At 34.2% G+C, this 14,163-nt stretch overlaps 2 protein-coding genes across 2 annotated transcripts in view; one reads left to right on the forward strand and one right to left on the reverse strand.

Annotated features, from left to right (window-relative positions):
- LOC133205209 (neuropeptide SIFamide receptor-like) overlaps nt 1-10,200 on the forward strand; it is a 30,621-nt gene extending 20,421 nt beyond the window's left edge. The window contains exon 3 of the mRNA XM_061340973.1: nt 9,395-10,200. Coding sequence (XP_061196957.1) covers nt 9,395-10,193 — 799 coding nt within the window. The 3' untranslated portion in view covers nt 10,194-10,200. The remainder of the gene's footprint in view (nt 1-9,394) is intronic.
- A 1,563-nt stretch (nt 10,201-11,763) lies between these two features.
- Nucleotides 11,764-12,751, reverse strand: LOC133203613 (histone-lysine N-methyltransferase SETMAR-like). The gene is made up of 2 exons (XM_061339388.1): nt 12,428-12,751; nt 11,764-12,039 (listed from the first exon to the last, which is right to left on the reverse strand). Exons 1-2 carry the CDS (start codon nt 12,749-12,751, stop codon nt 11,764-11,766), a joined length of 600 nt encoding a protein of 199 aa, XP_061195372.1.
- Nucleotides 12,752-14,163: the final 1,412 nt, after the last annotated feature.

The following is a 14,163-nucleotide window of genomic DNA, read 5'->3' on the forward strand; positions in this document are numbered from 1 at the left end:
GAATAAAAAATTTAATATTAAATTTAATAATATATATTCTATAGCGTTTGTGAACGAATATTAAGCGTATGAGCTGTCTTGTTGTAAATTTAACGAACGACTTGTTTGGAAACGCCCCTTTATGCATTGATTATGGAGTGCGGGGTAAAGTCGATCAGGAAATTTTCAGTATTCGGTTTGAAATATAATTCTCAATTTAGATTTATGTTTTTTTGACATGTTTGTTATGTTTCATGCAAATATATTTGAATTTTTACTGCAGAAAAAAATTATACTCACCAGAAAGTCTATTTGTACCGAGGTACCTATAGTACGTCTGCTTTTCTGTTTTGCTTTCACTTTGATGTTTTTGGTGACGTCACGCAAGTTTTCGTGTTATTTTACAAATAGTAATTATATTAACAAAATATGTTGGACGCATTTAATTAACTGAATTTTTAAAAAATATACAGGTACAAATTAACGTAAAATAAGAAAAAAAATTTAAAATAATTTTAATAAATTTTTATGTGTTCGGATTTGCCCCATCGGTCGAAATTACCCGGATTGACTCTATACTACAAGTGACTTACCCTAATATAATATTGTTGATTATGTGCAGATACGCTATGACCTTGGTCATAACAACTCGGGAGCTCTTCTCCCTCTTGTCATTATAACCACACCCATCGGGTATCTGCACATATCCAACAATATTATATAGAGTAACTACTACATAAGGTCTGAGCAGACCTCTTCCTTCTCTCTCCTAGTCCAAATCTAACATACTTCACTAAAGAGTGCCTGTAGGTAAAAGGTGCGGTGACCTTATGACAATTTTTTAGGTAAAGGTCGACGCAAACTTTATATAATTGTGATATTTACTCTCACGCATATATTTGTCTTGCTTAAATATCACCCTGAAACCATTTATTATAAGATTATTAAATTTGTGTTTTCAATTTCTTGATTCTTGCCAAAGGCTGAAGTGAGCTTTTCCATATTTTGTCCGTTGTCTTTCGTCGTCATCTATTCTTTCTTTCTTTTTTTTAAAAACAATTTTCATCTTCTCCAGAACCACTGGGAAATGTCAACCATAATTGGCACAGAGTATCCTTGGGTTAAAGGGATTCTTTTAATGGAAAATCAGTTTTACATAGTAATATACAGAAAGAAGAATCTGGTGAATCTGGTGGCTCATGTGCATTTTGTTTCATGATAGCAAATTCTTCTCTTTACATTGTGATGATTTCAAAGTTTCCTGTGATCCTTGATATATATTAAACGTAGGATCTTTGAGATGTGTACGCCATCTAACAAGTATCTAAAAAGTAAATTAAAAAGTTTATTGTGTCAAATATGTTTTTTAACCATACAGCTGGATTAATTTGTTTGTTTGTTTTTGTTTTGTTTTGGGATTTTTATTTGTTTATTGTTTAATGTCCCTATCGAGAATTTTTCACTCATATGGAGACGTCACAACTTGCCGGTGGAGAGCTGAAAATTTTGACCTATACTCGGCACACAGGGCCATTGAGCAGTGAGAGATCTTTTTCGTGCCAGCACCTACTGCGACACGGGACCTCGGTTTATTCGGTCTCATCGGGCAACGTAAGGATCAACTCCTTTCTCCGCGACTCTAGAGCGAACGGTCTAACAACGGCGCCACGCGGGCGACTCAGCTGGATTAAAGTCGTGACAAAGTCATAAAATTTTGGAATGAGTCATCAGTTTTTAAACAACTAGTTTAAATAGAGCATTATTTTCTATAACTAAAATAAGTTCATTTAACAATGTATGTCATACGTAAATCCACTTCAAGTACTATGGTTATTTCTTTCTTTCTTTCTTTTTTGGAGGGTTTGTAAAGAAGATAATGTTTGTAATATGTACAGGGTCAACAGCTGCCAGTTTTAACTGTTTCTGATTTTCCTGTTATTTATTCAATGGAAATATTCCAATAAGTAAGGTAACTTTTATTTTCTCGCATCTGTAAAATCTAGTTGCCGATGAATATTTATATTGAGGTGAAATATTCATGAATTAGTTATGCTCTATAAAAACCTTTATACACCGTAGTAGTATTGATTTACAGAGAGCAAAGTAGAAAAAAACTACAGTATTCTTCCTGAGCCATTCGAATGCAATTAAGGATACCAGATATGCTGCTTCTAATAAGCCAGAGGATACAAAGACTTTTTAATCTCAACAGTCAAAGTGATTGAATGGCAATCGCCATATATTCCGTACAATACTCTACAAGTGATTCAAGAAATTCTAATTTTCCCTTTGACTTTTCTTCTTAATCAGTCTTTAGATGAATTTTAGATGATACGATTTCATGAATCACATTTCCGACATTAAATAGCTATAAAGTGGTGAACAACAGGAAAAACAAACTCGATTTCTCAAATATTCACGTCAACAATTCCCTTTCATCTAAGCAATTCTGTTATTCAAAGATTGATACTGGAGATGGGAGGCTTTTCTTTGTAAATCAGCAAATGAAAGAAATTATACAATTTTCTGTATTCATGAAGAATAAGGAAATCAAATTTGAAACATAAAGAGAAAAAAAATCAATATTTTAGCTCTACTGGTTGAGGAGTAAGAGAGCTACTGCACTGGTAAATGTTTGTTAAAATTGAACAGGATTCGTAAATGGAAGAGAGTTATCTTTGTCTGCCATATTTGTCGTTTGTAGATTGTCCTCCTCCAACCCTTAAATAATCCTCAGCTTTGTTCACTGTTCACTGTAAGATTATTCTGCACGGACTTTACCTGAACGGACGACTCCTTCAATGTCATTGTGATATACTTGGGCTCAACAAAATGACTTTTATGTGCCTCTGCCACGTCAGGAGAAAACTTACCGAAAATATTCGACATCAATTGCACAGGACAATGCATTACAAAATGAAATAATCACAAATGCACGTTCAATGAAATGAAAAGCAAACAAACAGGACGACGTAAAAAATACACGCACGACAGGCAGCAGCAACCAGGTAAAAGCAACCAGGTGTAACAAATGCGAAGGATTATATACCCCAGTGCTGAGATAGGAAACAGGAAAACTAATATGGTGTATGCCTGTTTACGAGTCGTGTTCAGCGTTAACATCTTGTTAAAAAATGCTACTCCTCTTACACTTTATCCATATTCAAAAAAAGTATTCGAGGTGCAATCCAGCAATATATTCCACATTATTAGACACAACAAATCAGTCTATTTTTTCCCCTACAATTCAAGTATCTATAAAGGCAGGGGGAAATCGTATTGAGAATTTACGATGCGTTTGATATGACGAAAGTCATACTAAAATTTGAAGGATATAATTATTGTGCGGACAAGAGGTAATAAGTATGGAAATGTTACAGTCCTCTGAAACTGTCATACCTTCCCTACCTTTCAGACGAAGGCCTCTGCTCTCACATACCTTCAGATTCGTTTTTATTCGACTGACATGGCAGGGGTATAAAGAGCAAAAAAAAGTGAAGTCATGTAATTTCCATTATTGACTAAATTTAAACTTTAAATTTAATCTTGCTAGTTACATGGTTAGACTCTTTTTGATATGATAGATAACTGCTTCTACAAAAATAATGCAACTGGGAAATATTCATTTCTCATGATTGGTCATCAACAAAATTACTCTGTGTTAAAAATCACTCCGATTCTACACACAAGTACTCTGAAGTTGGTAATAAAGGGATGCTGGAGTTCCTCATTGACAACATTTATGCAGTCTTCGGAGACCAGGTCTTTCAACAAACTGATGGAATTTCGATAGGCTCTAGCTGTGCTCCTTTATTTGCCGGCCTGTTTTTATATTCCTCTCAAGAGAATTATTCAAATTTATTCAAAAACTTCTACAGAAGAAAACACTTGTTGTGGCCTTCGACTCGACATTCAGATATATCGACGACGTTTTATCAATTAACAATATTTACTTCCATTCATTTGTCGACTCGATATATCCCAGTGAACTCAAAATTAAAGACACCTCAGAGTTTGTCACATTTATTTTATAACTGGGTGTTTATTATTAGACCTTTGTTCATATACTAAATTTGACTTAGGAATATTCCGTCTACCTGAACAATAAATAGCGCTCTCTGGGAGGATGTGAGCGGTCGACAGGGAATGCTTACTCCTAGTAGGCACCTGATCCCACATCTGGAATTTTCCGGGGTCCATGTTTTATGCCCTTTTCATATATTTATGTCGTTTATTTTTTTTATAAGATAGATCACTATTCGTTATATTCACCCTTATCATTCATTTGGAGCTGCACAAAAAATTAAATACAGAACCTTCCCCCTCTCCCAAGAAAAGAGGGGTTGCGAAGAATATTTTATCAACGAGTTAACAAATAATAATTATAAGATTCAAGATAATTTATTTTAAAAGAATTCTGGAAAAGGTAATTAATATTAATGTTCGGTTAAAAAGAGATGATGACACTGGGAAAAGTCAAAATACTTCGAAGCTTAAGCTTGATGTTTATATTCCTTCTAAATTCCCTCTGAATACTACTTGTCCTTAAGTTGGGCCCGATTTCAATAAAACTTGAGAGTTTCATATGTAGACTTTATTTCGATGAAGGATTGCAATGGTAAGAAATATTTAATTAGAAAGATTTATGCAATTCTTTCAAAACGCTTTTTCTCATGTTTGGTTTAATTTCATTAAACCTGGTACACAGCTTCATGTATACTACATCAAGATACAGTAGAGCTGCAGCCAGTCTCATCAGATCAGAGCTTATACTGGTTTTAGAAAATAGGCAAAAAAATGTCCAAATAAAAAAGATGTCTATAACGAACAGTAACAAATTAAATCTCACAAATACTATAAATAACTTGCATTACAAATTGTGAAGAGGGCAAAACACCAGAGATGCGGTCGGGTGCTTAGGCGTTTTCTGACGATTGGTCCAACCCGCCGTAACCATAACAAATCCTGAAAGTTAGACTTAAGGATTTCGATTTGGAAACGTTTATATATTTTACCAATAAAAATAAAAAACTTTTATATAAAGCATGATTACGAATTCTTCTAACATTGCCTTAGGAATATAATAAAACATCTTTTTATGTGTTTTTCATGAAATAAGACAATTATGTTAACCATTTCCTGCAAAAGTCGTAGGTGTCGGCCTGAAACGATGACAATGTTTTGCTTGACAAGTGCTTTACTTTGAAGTCAAAATACCCTTCTCACTGAAATGATAAGAGAAAATAAGATAGAATGATACTAACATCAACAGAAATTGCAACAGAAAATGTGTTGTGTAAAATTGAAAACTTGGAGTTTAATACATTTTCACTATGTTATGTATGTAATTTATTCCTTACCCGTTGAAGTTAAGTACGGTAATGGAGGATCCCCAAACGAAGTTTGAAAATATTATGTTAACTTTTATCACTTCTTCTCCGGTACTTTAACGTCCACAAGTGTTCTAGAAAAAAGGCTCATCCAGTTGAAGTAAAACCTTTACAGGATTAGTATGCATGCTGTGTATATGCTGTGCATATGTCCGAAACGAAGGTCATTGCGCGGACATACGTGCACGTGCATGTGATTAGTGAAATGACTAAATTAATATAATTGAGATAGCTATAATTGTCATATTTGCTATGAAATGCTTTGAAACTCGGTAAATAAACAAATATACGTAACCAAGACAAAATGACATGGTTGAATTAACATGAGCGCACGCGCATGCTTCGTTCTGATTGGCTCAGTCACTTTCTTGTTTTTTTTTTCTCAACGAACTACATATATGTACAAATTATGTGGCCCTATAATATGACATAAACGAAGTTTCTCCAAAACACGTGCACTACAATACATGATTATAACTGTCTTATTTTTCAACTAAACAGAGCGAAATTTAGAACCAAATTTGGAGATAGCGATCAGTAATCAAGCTGCTCAAAAGTCAATAGCAAAAATACAAATCAGGATCTCCCAATAACATCAGAAGTGGGATTGGGTGCCATGGAGGAGTAAGCATCCCCTGCCGACCAGTCACACCCACACAATTTTCATGCTCTAGAAAACGGAAAATTCAAGGTTTACATAATGGCCTAGAAATTAAAATATAGATAAGTACAATATTTTCCTACATTATGATACTATAAAACATAATGCAAGCGCATGCATACACGTGTGCTGAATTCTATTGGCAAATACATTCATAATCCTTACTTTCTTTTTTATCAATGAAATAGTGTAAAATTCAGAGTATATAACATGAGACACTATAAAAAGATATATATTAGAGATCAAGAAAACACGCGTACGTACATGCATTCTGAATTTTAAAGCTAAGGTTGTAAATCACTACTTTTGTAGTTTACAACGAACTAAGACAAAATTTAGAATTTAGGCAAATAATATGCATCCTTGCATTATAGTATCATCAGAAATTAACAAAAGCAGATGCATGCATGTTAGCTGAATTCTAATTGGCCGTTATGTCAAATGCTGTAACTTTCAGAATTTGCAATGACATTCGTTGCATTTTACAATGTAATACGTAACTCTCTATTTCGAGATAACACTTTTCAGATGATATAAAAATACGTGCGCAGAAATGCGATTGGCCAGAAGTTGTATGGCAACATCTACGTTGTGATGTACTATGGTAGATACGAGAAACTTTATCATACGAATTATTGCTTACCTTTTTTTAGAGATTATAGGAAATAGTGCACCACAAAGGAAACGGAAGGGAGTACGGGAGTCGTTTAGGGGAACATCTGTAACGGTTTCCATTACTATCAGTAAAAGGTTTTTCTTTGTTTAAACGGGCGTCGAAACGTCAATCCCTCCCTTTTCCCTCTCTAAGGATGTATTCGGAATCAAAAGATTTGACCTATAGGAGAGAACAATTTCCCGGAAAAAGTCACATTTAAAAATCAACGTTCATTAGATGTTTTCTATGGTTTATTTGTCTAAATTTTTCAAATTTGGATTTTTTAGTTTTTTTTATTGCAACTTTAAAATTAACCTCATAAGATTGTCAAAAGAGCATTTTGTCCGTAAAAGCACAGATTTTGTGTGAATTTTGGTTTTGAAGTCCTTTAGAGCAGGCCTGTCCCTAAATAAATTATGATATTTTGATAGGTTATGACGCAAGGAAAAAAAAATTAAGATTGAATTTTTGGGGGGCACCACTGCCCTAGGGTCGAAAATCACAAAAAAAAACTACAAATTAAAAAAAATAAGGAAACCTAGTATTTCCCTGCAATTATCTATCTTTTATGCATGTTCATTCTTGACATAAAAGACATTTAAGAGCGAGAGCAAATCGTAAATTCCATTGTAGCTAAAACATAGTCAAGCGGAACTATACCTCAGTATAGTGCATTTTCTAAAATTATTCACTGTGTGTTATTCGATACAGGTATTCTCGCCTAAAATGAACTACAATGGATTTCGATTGTACATGTATATATTCCTTAGAATTTATTCACGTTGCTTTTACTCTGTCTATACTACTAGTGCTTATCTTGGTTATTGGAAAGTATGTAACGTGTTGCTTATATTATTTGAGCTTAATATATGTATACTGAAAGGAAAAGAAATGCAGGGTAACATAATATGCGAACATTTTTTTGACTGTATAACCGAAAATTATAAAATTTGGTCAGAGGGATATCTTGGTTACTGTGCATTAAAATCAGTGTTCAGAACCACTCATCCGTGAAATGTATGACGTCACATAAGGAAAGTGGTAAAAGGCCAAAAACATGTGCATATCGATTAAGACTTGTTTTTCACACATCTCATAGTACCATTTGCTGCACTTAAGTTATAACATCGTTTTTCGACATTAACAGTAACATGGGGTCTGACTATTGCATTGCTTAAGTAAGGACAAAGGCAACGACGGGTTTCTGTGCAGTTTGCTGTGATTTTTTCCGAAATAGAACGTCTTATCCGTCCTTAGAAAAGCTTAGAAAGGTTTCCAACCGTGACGATGACGTTGACGCGTAACAGCGCTACGTCAAGATCGGGCTATTTATCCTGCCACCTGTATAATCACCATCACATTACCCTAAAACTGTTATTAATACAGCAGGCTATCATAATCGTTACATTCACCCCAAGACTGAAGGAAATCGATAGCGCGATATTGGTTTGTGAGCTCGTCAAATTTACGTAAGTGTTCCTTTAACTCGCGCATGCGTGCGTTGTTTGCCTATTTTTTTGGGCATGTTAACCCCCCTCCCAATGCTTACAGGGTTTGTCAAGATTTTCTCGCAAACAGTCACATTTATCCTTTTGACTGGTCTCTCTCAAGTCCATCTTTTTCGCATCAAACGTCTGTGGGACTACGTGGACGATAGGGTTTAAAATGTCGAAGCTGGTCTCAATCAACTAAGGACTGCCTTCTTTGAAGGGTTGAATAATATCCCTATTAGAAGGATAAACACACTGATGAACTCCATGCATAGGAGAATCAAGGCTGTGACAGATGCGCGGGAGAGACGTGAAATAATGAGAATTTTCATTTTTCACTTTTGGGGGGCACCGTCATATGTGTTTCAATAACTCATGAATTATTGGGGAAAATCAAATGAGATTTTGGTTACATTTTTATTAAAGATAATTTTAAATGTTAGATAGGATAACTGGAAAATAGTCTGAAAAATATAAACTTATTTCACCTAAAAAGTGTACCCTGCGTTTCTTTTTCCTTTCAGTATATTTAGAATTACATACATATACTTTTTTACTGAGTCAACGTGTTAAACTTAGATCTCAAATTTTAAAACAGAAGGGCTACATATCAGTATCTGCTCTTCTTTGGACTTCATTTATATAATTTGCAGACATTAATGGCAAGTTTTATTGTATCCATGGAATTTTGTTGTAAAATAAACTAGCATAAGAATATTACCATAATGCGCGAATGAAAAGTAAACAAAAATATCAAACATTTGTAGATAAGAAACTCAAATGTATTGACAATATCATGCTTTATAGTTAATATATGAAAAGGTTCCTCCTATCCATACATACTGAAATGATTTATGAGAAAAAAATTAGAATATGTATGTAGCCTAAAGTCATTGACCGTAACGAAAATCGACAAGCTTTTTGTAAAGAATAAAACCAATCCAGGTCCTATAGGTCAGATAACCATTTATAAAGACATGTTCCTCTGGTGTTGTGTCTTGTTCTTATTTTATTAAAATTTACGGATGGGAATATATTCAACATTTAGAATTTGACTAATATTTGTCATGCTCTCACCCAGTAAATTCTCGACATTTCAAGAACAATTATGTTTAATTATTATAAAAGTATGTTTCAGCACTTAAATCATTTTTTTTTAAACTGCTGTATGTCATAATGTTTGACAATTTATACAGAATTAATTGTATATACTTTTTAGGTACATGGCAATTTGTAATACATGGTTGTCGAAAATTTCCAAAACTGCCGCCCGTGTCGCCATTTTTTGTATCTGGATTGTTGCCATTACTTTGTCACTTCCGGTTGTCATATTTTACGAGGCATATGAATCCCATACACGGTCTCAGATTATACCCATGTGTCATCAGATATGGCCAGACTTCAACTTTCAACGGTCTTATTTTGTTGTTGGACTTTTCCTGTTGTGTTACGCATTGCCACTGATTCTTATCATGGTATGTTACACTTCAATAACTATCCGTGTTTGGCGCCGGCATGCCCCTGGTGTCTCCAACACTTGTTATAGCGGCGTTATCCACAAATCCAAGATCAAAGTCATCAAGATGTTTGGAATAGTAATAAGTATCTTCGCTCTCTCGTGGCTGCCGTTATATGTGATATATTTCAAATTATACTTCTATCCACCAAATTCACAAAGTGAATTGAATCTATTATTTGAGATCATTATACCCGTCAGTCAGTGGTTGGGATTATGTAACAGTGGAGTTAATCCTATGATTTATTGTTTCTACAGCAAAAAATATAGACATGGTTTCAAGTGCTTAGTAACGTGTAAACCCTACTTCTATCCATCTCGGTACTTCACTTATCAGTCGGGAAAAATACCTACCGCAGACTCGACGAGTTCTAGAAGCATAGATAGGAACAGCAAACAGGAAAGAGTTTACACCCATCCAAAATTTATGCTTGTTCAATACACAGATGGAAATATGTCTGTAAGTTTTCGGAAAGAAGAAACGAGTCAAACAAGAATGTGATGATGCCTTGGACATTCAGATAAATTACGCAAATATGACGAATTTCGAATTTTTTCCCTTATTTTATCCTTATAACAAGTGAGAGTCCAATATTTTATTTAAACTGTACAATTTTCCCCTCTTACCAAATCGTAAAATTCGTATCACCTGCGTGTAGGGCACACTATCTTAGCATTAAAAAAATGCATACTGATTGTACAGAACGACTTATATAGATATGATTGACAGGGAAATCAATTATTTATAGTTTTTCTTCTTTTCTTCTCTTTTAAAAGATGTATTTTGGTTATTACAGGGTTGCGGTATATATATATTAATACCACGATCTATGAACATAATTACTATCAAAACCTGAATATGGCATTAAGATATGTTTCTTTTCAACATCAACAAATTATTTACCGGTACCAGTTTTTTTTTTCAATGAATATATATTATTTCTTAAAGGAGCCTGGACACAGTCGCATTGTTTACATTTTAAATTTCTATGCTTACTCAAAAAATAAAAACAGTTAAATGAATTGAACTTACATGAATATCCTTAGAATTCAATGACAACGACATTCTTCTTTACATCACGTAAAACATCTGTTTTTGTAACAGGGCACGAGATCTGTTATTGTTCATGTTAACGTTTCATTGGATGTGTTCAGTTTGTTAAACTTTGCACACATCACTGAGCACGGACTGACAATACTGGTGAGTTGGTTTTCCTTTCTCACATTTCTACTCTGAATTTTCTGGATTAGTTTTAATATTTTTCATTAATATACAACAAAATTTCTATTTTTCTTAAGTATTAAGGAATAAGTTTACTTTGTGAAAGTGCAAGGATTTGTCAATCAAACGCGTCCCGAAATTTGTAGTGTCAATAATTTCCAGAAAAAAAAAAGAACTTTGAACACGCTTTTATTATATTTCCGTGTGAAATGCTATGGCAACATATAATTCATGATATTATACAGAAAATTTGAGAAAATGTAAACTTCAAATCTGTGTCCATGCCCCTTTAACTAAAGACATACGATAGACAATGTGAAGAACATTGTTACGAAGCTGTTTCCAAGGATACAGCAAAATTCTTCACAATGTCTGGCGCCATCCGTCATAATATTGATATCGATTATGATTTTTATGGCTGTGTACAGTGTTATTGGAATAAAACTACTTGCATTTTTGAATATCATTATGTTTGTATTTTCATTTTTATGAAGCATGTAAATATTACGAGGGTCATTCATAAAGTTCGTAGACAATGTCGCTCTTCGCAATATTACTTGTCAGAAATTCATGATCCACACATTATTATGTTCAAAAACATTTATTTTACCGATATGCAAAATTTTATTTCATTGGAATAAATGGTAGTGATGTTACTTAATTTTAATATCGGCTTGTTCTGTGTCCACGGAGCAGTCCAAAACAATTATCGTAACGTCAAACACAACGTCACGACGTCGTATTTCACAGTAACTGTTTTTCAAAATACTCTCCTCTACACTTCACACACAGTCTATGACGTCTTACCCACTCATTGTAGACACCTCTATACCACTTTTCATCTAATCTTCTAACGATTGTCCGTGTCGCATACGTTAGTTTTTCTGTTTTTAAACTTTCTACCGCGTAATTCCGCCTTCACAGTAGGGAAAACCTTGAACTCCATCGGCGCTAGGTCCGGACTGTAAGGTGCATGAATCACACGATCTAAACCTAACAAATCCAACTCAAGCAAGCATGTATCAGCACGGTGGGCAGGAGCGTTGTCTTGATGTAGAAGAAACTCTTCTATCTGCTTGTCAATCCTTATCTTCCGAATAGCATTCACAAGATCACGCCGAATCACCTGTTTAACGGAGAATGAAGAGTAATGTCTTTATAATCAAAGTGCAATATTAACTTATTTTAGGATATTGACAATTGGTTAATTTTTTTAATCGAAGTCATGGTATTAAATAAAATTTCTTTTCATTATCATACGCTGACAAAATTAATTTGATATACATTTTGAAATTATAATATATATATATATATATATATATATATATATATATATATATATATATATATATATATATATATATATATATATATATATATATATAAAATTGTATATTACCTGTGCGTAATATTCTGCATTGACTGATTGTCCCTCGAGTACCACATGCACAAGGAGCATACTATGAATATCCATAAAAAAATATGAACATGTTTTTCCTAGCAGATTTTCTGACTTTAGCTTTGGGGGGTGGCGGGGATGATTTTCTCTTCCATGTTGAAGACTGTTGCTTCGTTTCAGGATCGTAATGAAAAAACCACGTTTCGTCAGTTGTGACTATTCGTTGAAGAAAATCGTCTTCATTTGAATGCCGCCCAAGGAATGCCCTAGAAAGATGTAATCTTCTTGTTTTGTCTTCATCAGTCAGGAGTTTGGGTATCCAGCGCGCCGAAACTCTTTTCATATCCGAGTGTTGGGACAGAATTGTAAAAGCAGTACCAGAGCTGATATCATACATTGACGCAAGTTCTTCAACTGTGACGCGCTCGTCACTTTCCATAACGCTGCTTATTTTTTTCGACCAAATTTTCACTTATAATTCGTTTCCTCCCTGATCGCCCATCGTCTAAAACAGAGTCTCTGCCATTCATAAATCGTTTGTGCCATTTATAAACAAACGCACGGCTCACTTTTGACATGTTTCCTGCCTCTTTTAGCATTTTCACAGTTTGTATCGGTGTCTTTCCATGCAAGAGCAACACAAAATTTTGCTCCGTGACGTTCGGCGAAGTCATTTTTTTTAACGGCTTTTTCCGATGCGAACTACCTGTCTTCTTTAATTAATTTTCATTCAACGAAGCAGTATATTACGTCACAATTTTGCATATGTAATGACGCAACAATACCTAATTTGAATGTCTAAATTTCATTTCAATTTAGCGCCATTTTTCAAAACGAGGACTATTAACATAGTATCGTGCATTGATTGTAAATCAATAAATTTTGCCGTGCTCCGTGAACTCTTTTTTGCGGTGTGGAAATCTAAATAATTTGAAAGTATATCAGGATATTTTTAATTCTTTTTTTTAATTCAAATTAATTGGAATAACTGCTAAAATGTGTCTACCAAATTTGGTAAGTATATGATGTTAAGTAAAAAAGTTATTACAAAAGTCTGTGAACTTTTTGAATGACCCTCGTATATCATTCTATATATCATATCCTCAATCAAACAGACGCCATATTTCCTGTTATAAGTGAAAACACTGACAATTGTCCAGAGCACCAAATAAAAGATCTTTGACTGTCTTACGTCTTTCTTATCAGTTAAGAATTATTTTTATCATAAGAACTGACAACAGTATGTGTACGTGCAGGTCCGTAGTACGAAGGGGTGGGGGCTATAACCTTTTTTGAGAGAAGCCTTATGCTGTAGTTTTAATATGTAAATTTAGATGATGCTTGTCTTATTTTTTGTTGATGTAAGATCGAACCCGGGAAAATTTTTGCATTGAAACAAAAAAAATTTAGTTGGAGACCCACCACCCCACCCCACCCAAACCCCCGAAATAGGATTTTCGGAGTTGGCCAGTAAGTCTTATTGCTTGCTTTTTGTTTGGGGTTTTTTCTTGCTTGTCAAAATTTTGGGGAGCCCTTTGAAAAACGTTTCTACGGACTGACGCGAAATATAATGGATAATACCAAGTCAATAAATATATTATCAAATATAGTCATGATGTAGCCTCTTATACTCGCAAATCGAGAAGTCCAATTTGGCAGGTATTATTTGTTTGTTTTATCATCTTTATTATACCCGCACTTTCTAAAGAAAGTTCGTGTATATTGTTGTTACTCATGTCTGTCCGTCCGTCCGTCTGTCACACTCTTCTTTCTCAAACACCTCTTACATTTTACACAGTAGCCTAATCATCTTTCGGGAGATGGTTGGTGGTGTCCTGTAGATGTGCAGTA

Source organism: Saccostrea echinata, unplaced genomic scaffold, assembly GCF_033153115.1.
Source record: "Saccostrea echinata isolate AGI-Se365-2 ecotype Australia unplaced genomic scaffold, CSIRO_AGI_Sech_v1 ptg000002l, whole genome shotgun sequence".
NCBI lineage: Eukaryota > Metazoa > Mollusca > Bivalvia > Ostreida > Ostreidae > Saccostrea > Saccostrea echinata.

Bases quoted from the DNA above. Each gene is read 5' to 3' on its own strand.
- LOC133203613 (XM_061339388.1), bottom strand. From the start codon at position 12,751: ATGGAAAGTGACGAGCGCGTCACAGTTGAAGAACTTGCGTCAATGTAT. The intron at 12,040-12,427 runs GTCAGAAAATCT...TCCGTTAAACAG, and splicing joins CGCCACCCCCCAAAGCTAAA to GTGATTCGGCGTGATCTTGT.